The sequence below is a fragment of the Canis lupus genome, chromosome 5 (genome assembly GCF_003254725.2).
Source record: "Canis lupus dingo isolate Sandy chromosome 5, ASM325472v2, whole genome shotgun sequence".
Taxonomy (NCBI): Eukaryota; Metazoa; Chordata; class Mammalia; order Carnivora; family Canidae; genus Canis; species Canis lupus.
In genome coordinates, this window is record NC_064247.1 from 24,461,665 (window position 1) to 24,485,606 (window position 23,942).

Genomic DNA, 23,942 nt, shown 5'->3' on the forward strand with positions numbered 1-23,942 from the left:
TGTGTTTTTTGAATGTTTAAAAAGTTTTCCTTTTATAGATTTCATACATTTGTTAAATTTACCCCCAATATTTAATTTTCTGTTATTACTATAAGCGATATCTTCCTTAATATATCTTGTTTATTATTTATGTATAAGAAAACTATTGGTTTTTGTATGTTAAATTTATAATTATTGTAAAATTATTTGCTTTATTGTTTGAGTTAGTTTTATCATTGATTGTCTGGAGTTTTCCAAATATACTACCGTATCATCTCCAAACTGAGACTTTTACTACTGCTCATCCCTTCTTATGCTTCCAATTGATTTTTCTAACCTAACTGTAAAGGGTAAAACCACTTATACAATGTTAAATAGCAGAAATAGTGGGCATCCTTGCATTGTTTAAGATCTTAGTGGAAATGACTCTAGTGTTTCTCCATTAAAAATAACATACTGACTTTAGGAGTAAAGTATACACATTTTTAAAAAGATTTTATTTATTTGACAGAGAGAGAGAGAGAGAGCACAAGCAGGGGGAGTGGCAGGCAGAGAGAGAGGAGAGGCACACTCCCTGCTGAGCAGGGAAGCCCTATGTGGGGCTCGATCCCAGGACCCCAGGATCATGACCCAAGCTGAAAGTAGATGCTTAACAGACTGAGACACCTAGGCACCCCAAGTATAACATTTCTGATAATATTCTCTATAACAGAAGAATAAATGAATAGTTTCTTAATAAAATGCATACATTAAAAACCCCGAAAAAACAAAAACAAAACAAAACAAAAACCCAAAAAACAAACTGTATACATCATGCCAAAATCCACACCATGCTTAATGAAGAAAATGTGGAAGCATTCCCATCAGAGACTGAAGACAAGGATTCCCCATTGTTAACATGTTTCCAAAATTAACTATTAATCGATTTAGTCTATTGAAGGAAATAGGAAACATTAATATTAGAAAGGCAGAAGCGTCATCATTTGCAATGATGTAATCAGCTGCTTGGAATACTCAAGATAACAAAAATAAAACTTTGAAAAATAATGAAAGAATCCAGTGAGCTGCTGCATACTATAGTAACATTACTTGAAATGTCCATCTGACCTTTATGAGGCATGGCCTCACAACTGGGTACTATCTAGATGAGATTTTCTCTACTATACATAATACTGGTCCAAAAACTTATTTTTCTGCATATATTAAAAACTAGTCAGGTTTAAAAAACTGAAATTGATTCATATTAACTAAACACAAGGAAGGTAACTGACTAACCATAATAATTTGCTAATTTACAGAGAAAAACATAAATGCCAAAAATACACATACTTCATCTTAAATTCTGGTGTGTATTATAGTGTGGCCCCATATGAAGTGACTGTAACAGTAAAATATGTTCTCTCTACATTGTAATTGTCAACCGTTAATAAGAAGAGTTTAAGAGGTAAGCACATAGCATTGCATGTTCTGATGGCTGATAATTCTTCTCAGAGAATTTAGGGCAATAAGTCTGTTCTGAATAGATTATAGTACGGAAAGTGATTTGTTTCTTACTAACTATTCAAATAATGCTGTTCATACTTTATAGCAGGACTTTATACAAACTACATAATAGTCACTGATGAATATTTAATCTATGTTGTTAAAAGTTAAGAGACTGGACAACCTTTGAAGAAAAAGATGGCAATAGTAATTTGGAGGGGGCCTGATGGATGATTTCTGAATTGCTGGTAATTCTTATTATGGTGATTTCACAGGTATGATCACTTTGTGACAATGCATACTTTAGATATCTGTGCACTTTTTCTGTATATATATTTTATACTTGAGTCAAGAGTTAATTTTTAAAAAGAAGCAGAAAACTGAAACAAAATAAAAACAAACCACACAAAAGACCACTTACATCCTCAATAAAGTATAGTTTCTTTGGAAGCATGTTGTATTGCACTTACGGTCTCTGTTGAAAACAGTAACAAAAAAACTCATCTTTGAACTCTAAAATCCTTCAGCTTGAGGAGATGCCCACACTATTTGGTAACTGTGGAAAGGCAAATTCACATCTTCTATTTTAACTTTTCCCATGTGTGTGGTTTGAAGTAGAATGGGAGGCTTACTTGTTCTCTACCAACTGTCATGTGTCTTTGATTATTTTCACCATTTTTATCCTCTTTTTCTGCTTTCTCTTATTCTTAGACATCTATAGTTGAATCTCTTCAAGCTTCACTTGCATATGATACAACTAAGCTGTATACACTAGAGAAGAAAAACAATTCTATCTTACTAAACTGCAACATCCCCATCCAGATGCTATGGCACATCAATCAACTCAAAACTCCTCACACTAACTCACCTTTTTCCCTCTGGACTGAGAAGTCCTCTCCCACCTGACCTCTCCGGAGCAGCGGAACTCCCCTAGGCTAAAGCCTCGGAAACACTACTGCTTCCTTTCCCTTTAATATCTAGCCCCACCCATAGGGCATCATCTTCCACCTCTGCGAAGTCTTTCTCTCTTATTACAAAAACCTCCCCATCACTCTTCTCTTCCTCATTCCAATTAATCTTTCATACTGTCACCAGATTAACCTCACTGAGGAAAAACTGTGAGCATGGCATACGTGCTGAAAAAACATGCAACAGTTTTCCCTGCATTCTGAAAAGAAGCCCAAGCCTGGCTTTCAATTTCTATAGAGAATTTCTATAAATATCCATGAAATTAGCCCCCTTTTCTGGCCAACATTAAAGTTATTTTAACCACTAAAAGAGGAAACATACTGTACATTATGAAAAGCAAGACAAATAAACAGAAAACCAAGGGAAAAAAAATCAATTCAACCTGTTTTCTGAACAAGACATAAACATAACTATCACTCAAGATGGAATAGCCAAAGAAAAGTCAGAAGCAAATAAATAAATCCATCCACAGTTGGAAAATGTTTAGTTATAGGCAAATGTCACCTCCTTGAATGTAAATCTAAATCTTGTTTCTAGGTTCCAAAGACTGAAGGGTAATTAGAGGAAATAATGATGCTATATTTGAGCAATTTCTAAGACTTTCCCCAAGCTTGATTCTTATTTTCCTTACTATAGCATGTTTGGGTCATTCTCCATAAGAAAACACTCAGGACAGATACTGTAGCAAGGCTACTATCTCTGATCAGGCTTTTTTTGTTGCTGTTTTTGAGTAACTTACAGTATAAAGAAAAACAAAGTAACAATATAAAGACTGATGTTCTCTTATCATTTTATCTCATGACAAGTTTGAAAACATCCTCCCATAACAAGAATAAATATTCCTTAGAAGTAATGATTTGATCCATACTCTGTAATTTAGTGTTCACAGCCACTTTACAGAACATAATCACTAACAAGAATCAACTGTATCTCTAGGGAGCATATTTTACTTGCAACATGAAAATCACTAAAATGGATAAATAGATACACATAAAACATAATACAAGAAGACTGTTTAAAAATTAAGTACATTAAATGTAGTAAAATCTGGAGTAGGGATGGCAAACAGATCTCATCTTGCACATTAGCTCAAAAGAATGAGTTCTGAAGAAGGTGCCTTCTGCAGCTGTGCTCTGGCATACCCAGGAAAGAGTATTAAATGCAATCAGTAATATAGTTCAGAGGCATGAGAAGGATGAGTAATAATACTTGTATCACATATTTGCCATCCCTGGACTACTGTACTTCAAATAATCTCCAAGAATACACAATCACACAATTACTTACTGCTTCCACAGAGTTACATTCCCGTCTTGTTTCTAAATAACGTAGTGCTCTTTTTTCTTCTTCTTTTAATTTAGCATCTGCCTGCCCAGAAGCAAAATAGCAATCATTTTTAAGAATATCAAGAGAATGGCTCAAATTATCACATATACTAAGTTCTGACTTACATATTTCATATAATTCTGTACACCATTTTGTTGTAAATACGAGGGTGCCTGTGTTCTATAAAATCTCTCTGTTGAATCCAAGTATGCCTTCTCAAAATTGTCCCTATAAATTTGAAGCTTATCCTCAGGATTAGAACAAAGGTTAACTGAAAAACAGAAAATAAAATTTTACTCTAAGTATGTTTCAAATCAGTAGTTTGAGTACAATAAATGAAATAACAAATAGTGAGGAGTCATTATGTGCAAGGGATTGTGACAATGCTCAAGAGAACATATATCACAGAAGACAAAATCCTTCTCCATAAGAGACTTTAAAAAGGTAACAGCACAAAGCACTAAAGTGGCAAACAGTACAGACAACACAGGCTATTGTATTTCTGAAGAGAAAAGAGAATGACTTTCAGCTATATGGTCAAGAGACCATTCACAGACGAGATGGGATTTGAGATGGGTCTTAAGGAAAAACTAGAATTTACACAAAAGCTAGTCAAGTAAGTAAATATTCTCAAGTACAAAATCACCAGGGCAAGTCAAAGTAAAATGACCAGGTCGTCTGTGTGGACTGTAAGGTTAACAGAAAACAAGGTAGAATGGGAAGTTAGGAGTGGCTGTGGAGAGCCGAGGCTCTGGGGCTAAGTGACCTGAGTCACTAAATGGAGGATCACTAAATGGGTACGAAAAATACTAACAAAATAATACTTAAAAATTAACCTTGTGAATAGCATATGGGTTAAATGGTAGCAGTAAGATCACTGAAAGAACACTATTTCACAAGTCCAAAAGCAGAGTTTACATAGTAAAAGCTGGTGGTAGTTGAATAAGAAGGAATAAATTTCAACGACATGGCCAATGAAAGCCTAAAGACTTTGATACTGGGCTGCCCCGGTGGCACAGTGGTTTGGCACCGCCTGCAGCCTGGGGTGTGATCCTGGAGACCCAGGATCAAGTCCCACTTCGGGCTCCCTACATGGAGCGTGCTTCTCCCTCTGTCTGTGTCTCTGCCTCTCTTTCTCTGTGTCTATGAATAAATAAATAAAATCTTTAAAAAAATAAAATAAAGACTTTGATACCTAAAGAAATATGGGGACAACAGAGAAAGCCAATCAAAGATAGCTGAAGGTTCATTAATACAAAAAACTCTTACAGAGGAATACTTTGTGCCTACGTTTTATGTTCAGTGAAAATGGAGTGTCAACAATACAGTTAACTAAAGTATGATGACTGGGGCATGGGGTCTATGAAGCACTGTGAGAGGGACCTAACCTACTCTGGGAATTCGGAAAGACCTCTGTGAGGAAACAGGATGAGGAGGAGCTAGAAGTATAGTGGGAGCAGGATGAATATTCTCATATTCTGATATTCAGTTTGAATATCAGAATAGTTTAGCTGATTTAAAGAACAAATGAGAATATCATGAGAATATCATTCAGAAACTGAAAAGTTTAGAGAGGAACGCATACATAGAATAAACGTACTTCCTGAAAATATAAGTATAAAAACAATTACCTACCACCTTTTCTGGGCTATCAATTCAAATCTATATTTCTGTAATTTAAGTCACTAAAAGGATTAGATTTCACCAGCCAAGAAATGAGTAAGATGGAGAAAACCAATATTATCCACACGAATATGGGTTTTTCTATATTTCCCTGAAGAGATTAACACCTTCTGTAGGCTCTTAAAAGCATGTGGTGCTAAAAGTAGATATATGATAGCACACATGACTCTGATTGTGCTGTTCCATAATGGTCTCAGAATTTCCATAAAAAAATTATGATCATAAAAGTTCAGAACATACCATAGGATTCTCTTACTCCAATGACCAGTTGAGAATCAAATGCTTCTCCTAATCTTTCAGCATGTACCAGCTTCATTGCACTATCCTGGAGTCTGTTTTTTATATTTGAAAAGATTGACTCATTCCATGTATCAAGCATGAGCTAGGAAAAAAAGAAATATGCAATCATTTTGATTATTAATATACCACGTACCATACAGACTCACAAAAAATTTTAACTATAAACACTAAAAAAGGAAATAAAAAAACACATGATAAATGTTAAAGAACACGTTTCAAAATCAACATAATTGGATTTGCATTATAGCTCTGCTACTTATTTACTGGATTTCCCATCTATAAAATAGTAAAACAGTAACACAAATTTCAAGTGGTTATTGTAAAAATTAAATATAGCAATACATGGAAAAGGTTACCTCCTCTACAGTTACAAGGTTAAGTTGCAGAAATACTGCGCTTTGGAATGCTTCATATACATGTTTGTATAAACACATAATAAGTGCAAAAAGCAGCAAATGAAAACCTATTGGATACTGGACCTTAAAAAAAACATAAATCCATCTGACAGATGTTCCATTTAAGTGATGGCAACATTATATATATATATATATATCCATCCATATCCATATATATTATCATTCCAAGTAACTGTGTCAGATACAGAAAACATATTAATGACAACAGCACCAGCATCAATGATAACAATAACAGATATGTAACATTCACAGCATACTTAGCACTGCTCTGAGTACTTTTCACACACAACTTTAATCCTCAAAACCGATATATAGGTACTGTTATCTCCCTTTTTAGAAATGAGAATCTGGGGCATTGAAAGGAAAGCTAACTTTCCCACACTTATCCAGCTCATAAATGGTAGCACCAGGATGTGAATCCAACAGGTATGTTTCCAGAATCTATGCTCTTAATCATTAAGTGATGCTGATTCCTATAATCAGTAGGGAATGGTATAAATTAAAATAATAACAAAAACAAGAGAGGTCAAGATTATGGGACTGCAAATTTAAAAAGTATATAGAAGTAGTTTTTCTTTTTTGGAGAGAGGAATATAGTTTCTCACACTGCAGTTATTTCTACCACTGGAATCTAAATTCACAGCATCCCTATCCACATCAGCACAAAGATTACAAGGGGCAGGAACCCCTATGGCACTATTTGAACGGCTGACTTTATTCTATAGCCATCATAGCAAGTAACAAGTTGTTTAAAGCCCAAGAAGCACTTTTCACTTTTTTACTTTTCAAATCAATGATTCCATTTGATTCTCAAAAGCAAGAATACATATGAGAAATGACAGAGTTTAGGTCATTACTGATTGAAGAGTTGAAAAGAAAACCTGAGATTCTACTTTCAGAGCTGAGTTCTTTCCATTAAATCACGAAGGGTTACTGGACACAGAGCTTTTAACTAGAAACTATGCAAAAAATATGAAAATAAACACAGTACACAGTGAGTTTATGATAACCAGAATCAAGTAAAAAGATCATGAAAGTAACAACAATTTAGCCACAATTAAATACAAAGATATATATAAGATGGTAACCTAATGAGAGATTTTTGAAAGAAGAAAGAAGCAATTCATAGGAAGATAAAAGTACAAAGGAAGAGAAGTAAATAGAATACTGAAGATAAAACTAGGAAAAGGACAAAACAAGGTGCTAACACCTGAGGACATGGATCCACAACTTAACACCACAGGACATAATGAAAGGAAGTGCAGCTCAATACTGATGGAAGAAAGTTAGTAGAATTCAGTAAAACCCACCAAGAATCGAAAAGGAATTTATACATCAAGTAGAAGAACCCACTTAAAGTCTGATTTACTTTCGAAAGTTGTAGAATCACCCTCTTTCTAAAGTATATTAAGGAGGAACAATGTAAAAGTTAACTTACTTTTCGAACAATGCTGTCTTCCACAGTTGATTTTTTATTGCTGCCCTGTTTACCCATTAAAGTAATCTCCAATTGACAAAATGGCTTCGGTAAAATATCACACTGTGTAAAGAATTTTCGCCATTCAACAATGTATGCTTTTAGCAAAGCTGTATCATCTTGATGGCTCAGTACTCGCTGAAAAAAAAAAAAAGAATCATATGAATTTAAAATAAACACAGGTATTCTTATTGAAAGAATAATAGAACATATTCATGCTATAAAAGCAATGTCCACAATAGCCGAACTGTGGAAGGAGCCTCGGTGTCCATCGAAAGATGAATGGATAAAGAAGATGTGGTTTATGTATACAATAGAATATTACTCAGCCATTAGAAACGACAAATACCCACCATTTGCTTCGATGTGGATGGAACTGGAGGGTATTATGCTGAGTGAAATAAGTCAATCGGGGAAGGACAAACTTTATATGGTCTCATTCATTCGGGGAATATAAAAAAATAGTGAAAGGGAATAAAGGGGAAAGGAGAAAAATGAGTGGGAAATATCAGGGAGGGAGACAGAACATAGAGACTCCTAACTCTGGGAAACGAACTAGGGGTGGTGGAAGGGGAGGTGGGCGGGGGGTGGGGGTGATTGCGTGTCAGGCACTGAGGTGGGCACTTGACGGGATGAGCGCTCGGTGTTATTCTGTATGTTGGCAAACTGAACACCAATAAAAAATAAATTTATGAAAAAAATATTCATGCTATAAATATGAAATATTTTATTGTATAAACTATATTATATCGAAGAGAAATTAAAACATATATATCCAAGAAAAATAAAAACATGTTCATAAAGATTTACCATGGAAATCATTTTGCAAACACACATAAAATCATAATGTACATATGAAACTAATAAAATGGTTTATATCTATATCTTAATTAAAAAAACTCTAAAACCCTAAATCCTTAAGCTATCATCTCTTTATCCTCCCCTAAATACCATTCCCATTCATCCCTTCTCTGGCCCTAAGCAATCACTAATTTACTTTCACTATTTGCTTGTTCCAGACTTTTATATGAATGGAAACATGTAATATGTAGTCACTTATTTTATTTTTTTTTTAAAGATTTCACTCATCGATTTATTTTTCAAAGAGAAAGAGGGGGAAGGGAGCATACGTGCATGAGCAAGGGGAGGGGCAGAGGGAGAGAGAGAATATATATCAAGCGACTATATGCTTAGCACAGAGCCCCATCCAGGGTTTGATCCACACCCCAAGATCACAACCCTAGCTGAAATCAAGAGTTGGAAACCCAATTGACTGAGCCACCCAGTGCCCCCAACATAAGGCCTGAATTCATGACTTGAATTGAGATCAAGAGTTGGAAGCTTAACCAAACGAGCCACCCAAGCGCCCCTCAGATGCAGACATTGACTTCATTCAACAGTTTCAAGGGTCCGCCAAATCCTAGGATGTATCAATACTTTATTCCCTTTATAGCAGAATACTGTAACATTTTATAGATACACTACATTTTGTTTATCTATTTTCTCCATTGATGGACATCTGGGTTGTTTCCACCTATTGGCTATCATGAAAAATGCTGCTATAAATATCTATATCCTAAAAATCTTCATAAAAAACCTGTGCACAGGCACCAAAAAAAAAAAAAAAAAAGAAAGCACTCAAACAGTTTCAGAAATGAAATAGGAGATATTACAACTGATAACACAGAAATACAAAGGGCTAGGGCAGTTAGTAGAGCTTGCAACACTTGAACTCAGGGCTCTGAGTTCAAGCCCCACTTTGAGTGAGGAGACTAATTAAAAAAGAAAAAGACCCACAAGAGATACCTATCAACAATTATATGTCAAAATATTGACAACATAGAAGAAATAGATAAATTCCACGAAACATACTGTCTACTAAGAGTAATTTATGAAGAAACAGAAAATAAGAAAAACCAATTACTACCAAGGGGATTAAATCAGTAATGAGAAACCTCTCAACAAACTAGTCTAGGACCAAAAGGCAATAATGGTGAATTCTATCCAACATTTGAAGAGAAGTAATACCAATCCTTTTCAAACTCTTCAAAAACATAGAAGAGGAGTGAACAAGTCCAAATGCATTTAATGAAGCCGGTAATATCCTGGTATCAAAACCTGACAAGGATAGCACAAAAGAAGAAAATTATAGGCCAACATCCCTAAAAAACATAGATGCAAAACTACTCCACAAAATATTAGAAAACTGAATTCAACAATACATTAAAAGATCATATACCATGATCAAGTGGGATTTATTACAGGAACACAAGGTTGGTTGTTTCAACATTCAAAAGTGAATCTATGTGAAATACCACATTAACAAATGGAGTATAGGGGCAGCCCCGGTGGCTCAGCGGTTTAGCGCCGCCTGCAGCCCAGGGTGTGATCCTGGAGACCCTAGATAGAGTCCCATGTCGGGCTCCCAGAATGGAGCCTGCTTCTCCCTCTGCCTGTGTCTCTGCCTCTCTCTCTCTCTCTCGCTCTCCTCTCTGTGTATTCTCATGAATAGATAAATAAAATCTTAAAAAAAAAAAAAGAAAAACAAAAACAAATGGAGTATAAAAATCATATGATCATCTCAAATAGTGCAGAAAAAGTATTTGACAAAGTATATATTTATGCTAAAAACTCTTAAAAAGTGGGTATAAAGGGAATGTACCTCAACATAATAAAGGCAATATATGACAAACACACAACTAAAATCATACTCAATGGTGAAAAGCTAAAAGCTTTTCATAGAAGACCAGAAACAGGACAAAATGCTAATTCTCACCACTTGGTCACTATTTGCAGATAACATAACGTAGAGAAATCCATAAAGACTCCACCAAAACATTGTTAGAACAAACGAATTTAGTAAAGATGAATGATACAAAAATCACTATACAAAAATCTGTTGCATTTCTATACACTTAAATTGTCAGAAAGAGAAATTTAAAAAACCAATCCCATTTAAAATTGCATCAAAAAGATTAAATAGAGGCATCTGGGTGGCTCAAATATTGCCCTCGGCTTCAGTCATGATCTTGGTGTCCTGGGATCAAGCCCCATGTCGGGCTCCCTGCTCAGTGTGGAGTCTGCTTCTCCCTCTCTCTCCTTCTCCCTCTCTGCCCCACTCATGTTTGCTCACTCGCTCGCTCCCTCAAAAAAAAAAAAAAAAAAAAAAAAAAAGCCTAGGAATAAATTTAACCAAGGAGGTGAAAGAACTGTATACTGAAAACCCTAACACACGGATGAAACAAACAGAACACACGAATAAACAGAAAGATGTCCGCTGGTCATGGAACAGAAGGGTAATAGCATTAAAATGTCCATACTAACAAAAACATACACACTCAATGCAATCTCCATCAAAAGTCCAATGGCATTTTCCACAGATAAAGAACAAACAATCCCACAACGTGTAGAGGACCACAAAAGACCCAGCAACAGTCAGAGCAACCCTAAGCAAGAAGAACAAAGCTGGAGGCATCACCTTCCTGATTTCAAACTGTATCACAAAGCTCTAGTGTAATCAAAACAGTGTGGTAACTGGCACAAAAGCCGACACAGAGATCAACAGAGCAGAACAGAGAACCCAGAAATAAAACCACACATATATGATCAATCAATTAGTTCAGAACAAAGGAGCCAAGAATACACAATGGGGGAGGACAGTCTCTTCAATAAACAGCGCTGGGGAGCAGTCCAGGTGGCTCAGCGGTTTAGTGCCCCTTCGGCTGAGGGCGTGATCCTGGAGACCCGGGATGGAGTCCCATGTCGGGCTCCCTGCAGGGAGCCTGCTTCTCCCTCTACCTGTGTCTCTGCCTCTCTCTCTCTCTCTCTCTCTCTCTCTGTGTCTCATGAATAAATAAAATCTTTAAAAAATTAAAATTAAAAAAATAAACGGCACTGGGAAAACTGAACAGCCACATGCAAAAGAATGAAACCGCACCACTACCCAGCACGATACTCAAAAATTAACTCAAAATGGGGTAAAGACTTGAACATAACACCTGAAACCACAAAACTCCCAGAAGAAAACACGGGCTTAGGTAAGCTCCTTAACATAGGTCTTAGTGAGGATTCTTTTGAATATGATACCAAAAGCAAAAATAAACAAGTAGACTACATCAAACCAAAGAACTGCGGCCCAGCAAAGGAAACCACAAACACGATGAAGAGACAACCTAGTAACGGGAGAAAAAGCACTGCACATCATGTATCTATGAGGAGCTAATACCCAAAATAAACAAAGAACTCCTACAACTCAACAGCAAAAAATAAACAATCCAAATGAAAACTAGGCAGAAGATCTGCGCAGATGGTTTTCCAAAGAAGACACACAGATGGCCAACAGACATGGGAAAAGATGCTCAACATCACTCATCATCAGGGAAATGCAAACCAAAGCCACCTGAGCTATCATCTCCCACCTGTCAGAATGGCTAGGACCAAGAAGGCCAGAAATAACAAGTCTTGGCCAAGATATTGTGGAAAGGGAAGCCCTGTGCACTGCTGGTAGGAAGTAAAATGGTGCAGTTGCTGTGGAAAACAGTGCGGAGGTTCCTGGAAAAATTAAAAATAGAACTACCATATGATCCAGCAATTCCATACCCAGGTATTTATCCAAAGAAAATGAAACAGTAACTCCAAAAGATATATGCAGTCCCACGTAAACTGCAGCATTATTTACAATAGCCAAGACAGGAAACAACCTAAGTGTCCACTGATAGGTGAGTAAGATAAAGAAAATGTGGTTATATATACACAATGAACTATTACTTAGCCATTAGAAAAAAAATAAAGTCCTGCCATTTGCAGTAACATAGGTAGACCTTGAGGACATTATGCTAAGGGAAATAATACAGCAAAAGACAAGTATGAGGGACGCCTGGGTGGCTCAGCGATTGAGTGTGTGCCTTCAGCTCAGGATGTGATCCCAGAGTTCCAGGATTGAGTCCCACATCAGGCTCCTGCATGGAGCCTGCTTCTCTTCCCTCTGCTTATGTCTCTGCCTCTCTCTGTGTCTCTCATGAATAAATAAATAAAATCTTAAAAAAGAAAAAAAGAAAGACAAGTATAATTTCAGTTACATATGGAATTAAAAAAAAACAAACATAAGCTCACTGATACAGAGAACAGACTGGCAGTTATAAGAGGCAGGGAATAACATGTGGGACACAAATGGGTGAAAGAGCTATAGGTACATGTTTCCCGTTACAAAATAAGGCTAAGGAAGTAATACTGCATATGGGAACAACAGTTAACAATACTGTACTCAGTATTAGAAAGTTGATATGAGACCTTATAAGTTCTCATCACAAGAAAAAATTCCATAGCTATATGTAGTGATGGATGTTAACTAGACTTACTGTTAACAGTAAGTGATCATTTGACAATACATACATTGTGATCATGTATTGATCACATGATCATACATCAAATGATCTATTGTGATCATTTCACAATATATACAAACATCAAATCATTATGATGTTCACCTAAAACTAATATTATATGCCAATGATACTTCAATTAAAAAAAAAACCTACTTACAAATGTTTATAGCAGCATTATTCAAAACAGAGTAGTAACAACCCAAACATCTACCAATGATGAACAGATTAAAAGAAGAATGTTGTATAGCCATATAATAGAATATTATTCAGCCATAAAGAGAAATGTAATATGGATAAACACTACAGTGTAGCTGAGCCTTGAAAACATTATCATAAATGAAAGAAGCCAGTCATAAAAGGCCACATACTGCATGATTCCATTTATAGGAAATGCACACAACAAACCAATGCATGGAAACAAAGACGATTGGTGGTTGCCAAGGTTTGTGGGGAGTGGGTAATGGGGGATTAACTGCTAATGGGTACAGTTTCTTTTTAGGGCGATGAAAATGTTACAGAATTAGTGGATGAAGGTTGCACAACTTCATGAATATACTAAACTCCACTGAAGTGTATACTTTAAGAGGATGAATTTTCTGGTATGTAAATTATATCTCCATTTCTTTTTTTAAAAAAGATTTATTTATTTATTTTTATTTATGATAGACAGAGAGAGAGAGAGAGAGAGAGAGAGAGAGAGGCAGAGACACAGGAGGAGGAGAAGCAGGCTCCATGCCGGGAGCCCAACATGGGACTCGATCCCGGGACTCCAGGATCGCGCCCTGGGCCAAAGGCAGGCACCAAACCGCTGAGCCACCCAGGGATCCCCTATATCTCCATTTCTTAAAGGATGGCAGGGTCTATTTCTCCACCACTTGTTTGATGTGATTCTGTGACTTGTCTTGACCAAAAGAATGCAGATATGACACCCTGAGACTTCCGAACCAAGACCTGAGGAGGTCCTGAGGATTCCACTATCACCTCAAAGGTTGGTTTCCCCTAGAATGGGAAACTACCTAAGGGAGAAAGGCCAGGGTGGAAGCCAGCACCAAATACCAAGTATGTGAGAAAATTTCTGTTGGATCATCCAGTCCCTGCAAAGCCACAAGCTACCTGCTAACACATTAATAAACTTAGGAGAAATCAGGTGAGCCTAGCTCAAATTGCTATACAGAATTATGAGCAAAAAGAATTAAACAATTAATTAAATCAATTAAAACACACACACACACACAAATTAAATACCCTAATAACCTGTCAAACATTGTACATTTATTTTTTTACTTTCCATTCTGTCATGTTAAATAATGCTATGAACATTTTAATGTAGATGGAAACCATCTCTCCTGTTTAAGAGATTTGGTCCTCCCTAACAAAATAAGCTCAATTAATCTAATAACTGACTAGTAAAATAACTCACAAAGCTAAATTTTCTTAAATGTTTAGAAATCAGGTGCCCCTGGGTGGCTCAGCAGGTTAAGTGTCTGCCTTCACCTTGTGTCATGATCCCAGGATCCTGGGATCAAGACCCAAGTTGGGCTCCCTGCTTAGCTAGTAGTTTGCTTCTCCCTCTGCCTCTGCCTGCCACTCCTCCACCTGTGTACTCTCTGTCTCTCTCTCAAATAAATAAAATCTTAAAAAAAAGAAAAGTTTAGAAATCAAATAACCATGTTTGGCATTACTATCCCTACAATTTAATTTTTTAAGATTATATTTATTGGGGAGGAGAGGGACAAAAGTAAGGAGAGGGAGAAGCAGACTCCCCACTGAGCAGGGAGGGAGCCCAACACAGGCTCAATTACAGGAACCCAGGATCATGACCTGAGTTGAAGGTAGATGCTCAACGGACTGAGCCACCCAGGTGCCCCCTTTCTCTACAATTTACAAGCTCTGAATTAGTGACATTGAACCTGACCCTCAGAGTCTTTTTTTTTTTTTTTAAGATTTTATTTATTTATTCATGAGAGACACAGAGAGAGGCAGAGACACAGGCAGAGAGAGAAGCAGGCTCCATGCAGGGAGCCCGATGTGGGACTCAATCCCTGGTCTCCAGGATCACACCCCGGGCCGCAGGCAGCGCCAAACCACTGCGCCACCAGGGCTGCCCTGACCCTCAGAGTCTTGCGAAGGTTTACATACCAGACTTCACTGGGTCACATTACAGTGAAACACATAGTTTTGTGAAGTGTATTTTTTAACATTTGTTAACAGTATCTAAGACGATTCTTTAGGAGCTCATTTCCAGAAACTAAAGAATAAAGCTCTATTCATTTGAAAGAAACATAATGGTATTATCACCATAAATCATAAACAAGCTAATATGCTTTCCAATATAATATTTCTAAGTGAGTTCTAGAAACGTATACTTTTGATTAAATTGTGATACTGAGAGCACCGGGGTAGCTCAGTGGTTAAGCATCTACCTTTGGCTCAGGTTGTGATTGTGGGATCAAGTCCTACTTCAGACTCCCTGCGGGGAGTCTGCTTCCCCCTCTGCCTATATCTCTACCTCTTTCTCTGTCTCAAGAATAAATAAATAAAAATTTTTTAAAAAAATTGTGATACTGGGATCCCTGGGTGGCGCAGCGGTTTAGCGCCTGCCTTTGGCTCAGGGCGCGATCCTGGAGACCCGGGATCGAATCCCACGTCGGGTTCCCGGTGCATGGAGCCTGCTTCTCCCTCTGCCTGTGTCTCTGCCTCTCTCTCTCTCTGTGACTATCATAAATAAATTATAAATAAATAAATAAATAAATAAATAAATAAATAAATAAATGAATGAATAAATAGTGATACTGAAATATTTATTTTTCTAAGCAAAGCCTGAAAATATCATTTATATTCATTTAAAGATAATTTCCTATAATACTATATTTGGATTTTTTTTTTTTTTTAGATTTTATTTATTTATTCATGAGAGGGGGAGAGAGAGAGAGAGACACAGAGAGAGAGAGAGGAGAGAGAGGCAGAAACACAGGCAGTCTCCATGCTGGGAACCCGACATGGGACTCAATCCCGGGTCTCCAGGATCACACCCTGGGCTGAAGTTGGCGTTAAACTGCTGAGCCACCAGGCTACTCTAGATTTTTTTTTTTAATTCTTTTATTTATTTGAGAGATCGAGCAACTGTGCACAAGAGAGAGTATGAGAGGGGGAAGGGCAGAGGGAAAAGCAGACACCCTGCTGAGCACGGAGCCCAATGTGGGGGGGGGGGGTTTGACCCCAGTACCTTTAGATCGTGACCTCAGCCGCAGGCAGATGCTTACCTGATTGAGTCACTCAGGTGCCCCAAAACTATACTTTTTACAAAATCATTTATCAGGGGCACCTGGGTGGCTTGATTCAACACCTGACTCAGTTTCGGCTCATATCATGATCTCAGGGTCTCAAGACCGAGCCCCGTGTTGGGCTGCACTCAGTGCAAAGTCTGCTTGAGATTCTCTCATTCTCTATCTCCCACTGTCCCTCCTTTCTCCCTCCCTTCCTCTCTAATAAATAAATTTTAAAAAAATCATTTATCAAGATGACAGAATTAGGGATCCCTGGGTGGCGCAGCGGTTTAGCGCCTGCCTTTGGCCCAGGGCGCGATCCTGGAGACCCGGGATCGAATCCCACGTCGGGCTCCCGGTGCATGGAGCCTGCTTCTCCCTCTGCCTGTGTCTCTGCGCCTCTCTCTCTCTCTGTGTGTGTGTAACTATCATAAATAAATAAAAATTTAAAAAAAAAAAAAAAAAAAAGATGACAGAATTAATGGTGGTATCAAAGCATTTCTTTTTGTAAGTAATACGCCATGTGACATGATTCTTTTAACATCGTGGCAGTGGCTATTAGAGTTAAATATATAATAATCATATACTTTATTCAGTACCTTCTTTTAAGTCATATGTAGAAAAAGACCATTTTTAATTTCCACTGTTAATCTGCTATTAGTATTTAACAAAATTTCTAACAGGCAACTTTGGCTAATGTTGTTTGAGACACTGACATAAAAATTCACCTAAAGAATAAAAAATTCTCTCTTGTTTTCAAACTTCATTTTATAGAAAGGAAAATAATTTCACGTCCTTAGGCCTATCTTCAAAGTGTTAAGAGTTGATTCAATAGAATATTTTACTTCTACATTAATTTTCCCCAGAAAACAAAGGTGTTAATAAAGACAAACAAAATTAGCTCTTGACCTAATGCCTAAATGAGCTCTGTCTTCATTTCAATGATATTAAAAACTTATACATATTATCAATCCAAGAGTGAATTTCAGCTCAACAGCAGCAATGTAAAGGGCAGTGCAAGGATTATATAGCTGAAGTAGTACTGGGATTGAAGAAAATTACTCTTAGCTTGAGAAGAATTAGTTATGAGAAAAAAAAAAAAACCAATTCATGTGTACTGACATGCAGCAAAAAACCAAACCAAACCAAACCAAAAAAACAGTGGTGGGACTTCTAAAGAATCTATAAAAAACTGAATTCTTGACAGAATCTTTTAATTTCAGATGATGATATACTACCTTGATAGAAACATCACTGAGGAGGAAAAAACAACCAATAACAATCACCTTATTAAAAAATGTAGTCAACATGGGGCACCTGGCTAGTAGAGCATGCTAGTAGAGCATGCAGCTCTTGATCTTGGGTTTGTGAGCTAGAGCCCCATGTTGGGTGGAAAGATTACCTAAATAAATAAAAAAATCTAATCAACAAATGTCAAAAGTCAATGTGATATTTTAAAATTATCCTTGGAAGTCCTACATTCAAAATCAGAAAATAGGATATTCTCTAAGTCTTAAACTTAATATAAAGATACAGAACTTACTGCCTGTGCTTGCTTGATAAACTCAAGAATATCTTCTTTTAAAGCCTGATGAATTTTTGCTGGACCTTTATCATCCCAGAGACAGACTGCATGCACATCCCTGTGAAGGTAAAGCAGGGAAACAAACATGAACACCAGTACAAGGACAAAGACAGAACTCACATCACGTTCTGTATGAATACAGTTCCCACAGACCATGCCGCACACAGCCCAGGGTAGATGAATCCATTCTAAGAACCACAGAATTCTAAGTTACCTAACACACACATTTTTTCTGATTTTTATTTTACTTTGTTATTGTTTTCCTCCTTAAATCTCTGCTACTAACTGTATTATCTTTAATTATAAAAGCATGCTCCCATCTTTAAATCTCATACCCCAAGTTGACTATCACCAATTTTTTTATGTTAAATATAAATTATTTTAATTCTTTATCACAATATATGTAAATTATTCTCTTAAAAAATTAGTCATTTAAATATAGCAAATCTCTTAGCTTCCCCTATATATTTACTTACACACAAATTACCACTTTATCTCCTTTATTTAAAAAGAAAACAAAAACAAAAGCTCTCCTAAACTGGTATACAAAAACTCTGAATTTATAAAGCTGACATTATAGAAATATATTTAATAGTAATATAACATGTTCAAAAAGTTAATTTCTTAATTACCACATTACAGAGTAGGTGAACTTATAATAAAAGGATAGAGTTTTATTATCGAGGATTCTTTTATTCAAAAAATGTTCCCCAGTGACTCATTTAGTATCTAATGGAGCCACTGCTATAAAAAATGTCAAAGAAATCAAAATAAGAGGTCTCCAGAATTGTAACATTCTAGCAATGGCCAAACAGCTTGTTCTATATCCAGATTCTCAAGGACATCATTATAACTCAAAGTTCTATCTGCATATTATTAATTTGAACTTGCTTTTGTCACCTGTTAAATTTAGCTTTCAGCTTAAGAGTGGTATCTAGAGCTCACTGCCTAGCATGCGACAAACACACAAGTATTTGCTAAATAACAATATAATAAGGACCATCTGATTGCTTACTATGTGCTACTTACTATTCTAAGCTGTTTTAATTCATTTAACCATCACAGCAACTCTGAAGGCAGTACTATTTTTATCACCATTTTACAGATGGGGAGACTAAGGCAAATAAAGGTTAAAGAATGTTCCCAAGATTATACTTCTAGTGTACTAGCAGCATACGGTGAACCCATGAATAGATTATGGTAATACCCTACATTAATAAGTTAATAAATACCCTATGGTAAAACCTCTATGTTCTTCTCCCTAATCCTACTCTCTTCCACTCTTCCCAGAAGTAACCAAGACCAAATTTAGTATTATTTTTCGTTTTACAACAGACTATGAACTTCATATAAATTGTAGCAAACAAGCAGGGATGCCTGGGTGGCTTAGTTAGTAAGCCTCTGACTCTTGAGCTGGGGCTGGAGCCTGCTTAAGATTCTCTCCCAGGGCACCTGGGTGGTTCAGTCAGTGAAGTGTCTGCCTTCAGCTCAGGTCATGATCCTGGAGTTCTGGGATTGAACCCCTTCCTCCCCATTCATGCTCTGTCACTATCTCTGTCTCTTTCTCTCAAATAAATAAATAGAATCTTAAAAAAAAAAAAAAAGATTCTCCCTCTCCCTCTCTCCCTTTCTCCGGCTCTTAAAAATAAAGGGGGTGGGGGGGAGAAATTGTATCAAACAACTGTTTTTTCGAATGAGTTTTCCCTCAACATTGCTCCTGGTATTTACCCACAATAGATGCATGTAGTCCTAGTTCATGCACTTTATCTGTTATATCAAATAGTATTTGAATATAAAGGGAAGGAGTAATATACGAAATTAAATCTGGATGGTTAAGAATACATTCTCTTGGAATATATAACCAAAGTGCTTTTTTCTTTCTTTTCTTTTTTCAAAGTGCTTTTTAAAAAGGACATGTAAGTGAAATTGTTTTTAACTACTTAACTGTATTAGAAAAATCAGGCAGGAAGTGGGAGAGGGATAAAGTAAAGGTTTTTCAAAGGTTTCAAGGCGACAGAGAGAAGTGGTGGGAGAAGGAGCAAGAAAGGGCAGCCTGGGTGGCTCAGTGGTTTGGCGTCTGCCTTCGGCCCAGGGCGTGATCCCGGAGACACAGGATCAAGTCCCGTGTCGGGCCCCCTGCATGGAGCCTGCTTCTCCCTCTGCCTGTGTCTCTGCCTCTCTCTCTCTCTCTCTCTGTTTCTCACGAATAAATAAATAATCTTAAAAAAAAAAGAACGAGCAAGAAGTAAAAAGCATTCCAAAGGTTTCAACTTCCTTGGGTACAAAGAAGATAAAATGGAAAGTGTGACTCTAGTATAGAAAACAACTATTTTACTTTTGACTAATAGTAACATTCTATGCCTCTGATGGAGAGTAAGAAACAGGAATGTAGCTGCCGCCATGGCGCCCGTGAAAAAGCTTGTGGCGAAGGGGGGTAAAAAAAAAGAAGCAAGTTCTGAAGTTTACCCTTGATTGCACCCACCCGGTAGAAGATGGAATCATGGATGCTGCCAATTTTGAGCAGTTTCTTCAAGAGAGAATCAAAGTGAATGGAAAAGCTGGGAATCTCGGTGGAGGGGTTGTAACCATCGAAAGAAGCAAGAGCAAAATTACTGTAACTTCTGAGGTGCCTTTTTCCAAAAGGTATTTGAAATATCTCACCAAAAAATATCTGAAGAAGAATAACCTCCGTGACTGGTTGTGCATAGTTGCTAACAGCAAAGAGAGTTACGAGTTGCGTTACTTCTAGATTAACCAGGACGAGGAAGAGGAGGAAGATGAGGATTAAAACTCATTTATCTCAAATATTTTGTATGAGTTCTTGAATAAAACTTGGAAACCCCCCCCCAAAAAAAGAAAAAAAAAAAACAGGAATGTAACCATTAATGGAAGTGAACTTCCAGATTAAGAAAAATAAGGAAAACAAAAAAATGAACAAGAATATGTACTAAGTGATAAAGTTAGAGAAGCAATAAAACAAGAACATCAGTAGTAATACTAAACATGAATGTAATAAATTACCCCATTAGAAGACAGTATGCCTTTGAAAAGGACCACAGTGGATTATTGCACTTACATAAGGAACCTAGAACAGGAAAATCCATGGAGACCAACAACTCAGAGCTTCTGTGTAAGATGATGAAGATGTTCTAAAAAATGGATCATATTCATGTTTGCACAACACTGTGAATGTACCCAGTGCCAATGAAATGTAAAATAATGAACTGCTTAATGTGGTATATTTTATATAATGTACAATTTACCAAAAAAAATTTTTTTAAGAAAAAAAAATAAAACCATGTCATAAGAGATAACAGGCAAACACAAACTAAAAAAAACCAGGGTGGCAATATTAGTATGATCTAAAGAGGAATTTAAGGTTGAAAGAACTAGAGAAAAGAAATATTATGTAATGATAAAAAGCATTATTTAGCATTACATTATACAAAATAATCAGGAATATAAGAACTTGATACAAATACAATAGAATACTTAAAACATCCTTACTTGCCTTAGTGAGGATGCACTTAGCTAAATATTAAATTTGATTAACAGTGTGGCTCAGATTATGATGTTACTTTTCTTAAATAACTTGGAGTCTAGGGTTAGGCAGCTGCTGGTGCCCGTGCAGAGACTAAGAGGATCTTTCTCTTTCCACTTGGCTGTGTTAGCACATTAGACTCTTATCCCTGTGAGGATTAAAGGTGGAAAAGGAGGACTGAGCCAGGCACATTAGTTTAATTGATCTGAAAAGCAAAACCTTTCTCAGAAGGCCTCCTGTAAACCTATTTGCTGGAATTTTATCACATGGTGACCCAGACAGCAAGGGAAGCTGAAGAAGTGAGTATTAGAATACGCAGCCACGTGGAAAGTACACAAGGAACATAAAACCAGGAATGGGGTGTGGCTTGGCTAGTCAGAAGTGTCTATCACAAGATCTCTTAACATTTGAAAATCTAGAAAAAAATTAAGGACAAAGAAAAATTTTTTAAATACAATCAATAAATATTATTAGAGATTCTTATTTACAACTATCAAAAAGATTTTTTCGGGGCTCTTGGTTGGCTCAGTTGGTGAAACATTTGACTCTTAATCTCAGGGTCATGAGTTCAAGTGCCCCACATAGGGTACAGAGTTAACTTAAAAATGAAATCTTGGGATCCCTGGGTGGCACAGTGGTTTGGCGCCTGCCTTTGGCCCAGGGCGCGATCCTGGAGACCCGGGATTGAATCCCACGTCAGGCTCCCGGTGCATGGAGCCTGCTTCTCCCTCTGCCTGTGTCTCTGCCTCTCTCTCTCTCTCTCTCTCTCTCTGTGACTATCATAAATAAAATAAAATAAAATAAAAATGAAATCTTAAAAAAATAATAATAATTTTTACCTAAGAGCATATGTACCCATATAAAAATTTTTTTAAGATTTTATTTATTTGTTCCTGAGAGAGAGAGAGAGAGAGAGAGGCAGAGATACAGGCAGAGGGAGAAGCAGGCTCCAAGCAGGGAACCCAATATGAGACTCGATCCCTGGACGAAGGGATCACCCCCTGGGCCTAGGCAGGCGCTAAACCACTGAGCCACCCAGGCGTCCCATAAAATTTTTTAAAGGTATTTTTATGGGCTATTTCTCTGATCATAATCTATAAACAAGAAGTGACCAAAAAAGACATCATTGTTAGAAATTAAGTTGCGGGCAGCCCGGTGGCTCAGCATTTTGGCGCCACCTTCAGCCCGGGGCGTGATCCTGGAGACCCGGGATCGAGTCCCACGTCAGGCTCCCTGTGTGGAGCCTGCTTCTCCCTCTGCCTCTCTCTCTCGCTCTCTCTCTCTCTCTCTCTCTGTGTATTCTCATGAATAAATAAATAAAATCTTAAAAAAAAAGAAGAAATTAAGTTGCTAGATAATGCATGGATTAAAGAAAATTTACTAACAATCGAGAGAGCAAAAGAAAAGCATTTTGTACTGTAAAACCTATGGTAGCAATAAAAGCAGTATTAAAAAAATGTATAGCCTTAAATGCTTTCATCTGAAACAAAAAGATCTAAGAATTCATCTTAAGAGAAATCAGGGGGGAAAAAAACCTAATATAATTCAAAGTAACCAGAAAAAAGACATTAATAAAGAAGCAAGTTATTGTGGCATCTGGGTGGCTAAATCAGTTAAGTGTCTGACTCTTGATCTTGGCTCAGGTCTTCATCTCAGGGTTGTGAGTTCAAGCCCACTTCAAAAAAAATGAATTATGGATCTGATAATGAAAGTAAATTGAATAAATATTATTCCTTCCAAAGAACTAATTTTTGCCTTTTCCTTTTCTCTGTTGCACCATTATTTTATATTTCATTAATCTGGCTTTTGTCTTTCCTTTCTTATACTTTTCTTAGTTTTAATGTGCTAAACTTTTCCCTCATTTCTTGAAATGAACACTCAGATCACTGACTTCCAACCTCTTTATTCTAACATACGAATTAAATGCTATAAGCTCCTTAGCATCTAAGCTTTGCTGAGGTGGATCAAACAAATGTTGATATGATGATCTCATCAAAGCAATTTTTTGAATTTGGTTATATGAAAAGAGCAATAAAATGCATCAACTCCTTAAAGACCAGATTAAAGAAAAATATGTAGGATTAGGGATGAGATATGAAATATATTCACATGTACAATATAAATATACTACTTATAATGCCATGGCAACAAATTTCAAAATCTAGAGGAAAAAGAAATGAAGTATGCCAAGAGACTCTTTGTCTTAGTCCCAATTTTATTTTTATTTTTTTAAAGATTTTATTTATTCATAGAGACGCAGAGAGAGAGAGGCAGAGACACAGGCAGAGGGAGAAGCAGGCACCATGCAGAGAGCCTGACGTGGGACTCGATCCAGGGTCTCCAGGATCACGCTCTGGGCTGCAGGCGGCGCTAAACCACTGTGCCACCGGGGCTGCCCTTATTTTTATTTTTTTAAAACACTTTTATTTATTCATTTGAGAGAGAGAGAGAGAGAGCGCGCACATGAGTGGCAGGGGAAGCAGAGGCAAGAGGGAGAAGCAGACTCCCCATTCAGCTGGGAGCCCAATGTGGGA

General features: G+C 36.9%; 1 protein-coding gene and 1 pseudogene across 1 annotated transcript in view; one reads left to right on the forward strand and one right to left on the reverse strand.

The window, feature by feature from the left end:
• The window catches only part of CUL5 (cullin 5), a 95,411-nt gene that overhangs the window by 40,245 nt on the left and 31,224 nt on the right, over positions 1–23,942 (reverse strand). The window contains 5 exon segments of the mRNA XM_035717060.2: positions 3,718–3,798; positions 3,882–4,027; positions 5,680–5,821; positions 7,594–7,770; positions 17,826–17,925. Coding sequence (XP_035572953.1) covers positions 3,718–3,798; positions 3,882–4,027; positions 5,680–5,821; positions 7,594–7,770; positions 17,826–17,925 — 646 coding nt within the window.
• On the forward strand, positions 20,260–20,709 carry LOC112671403 (60S ribosomal protein L22-like; annotated as a pseudogene).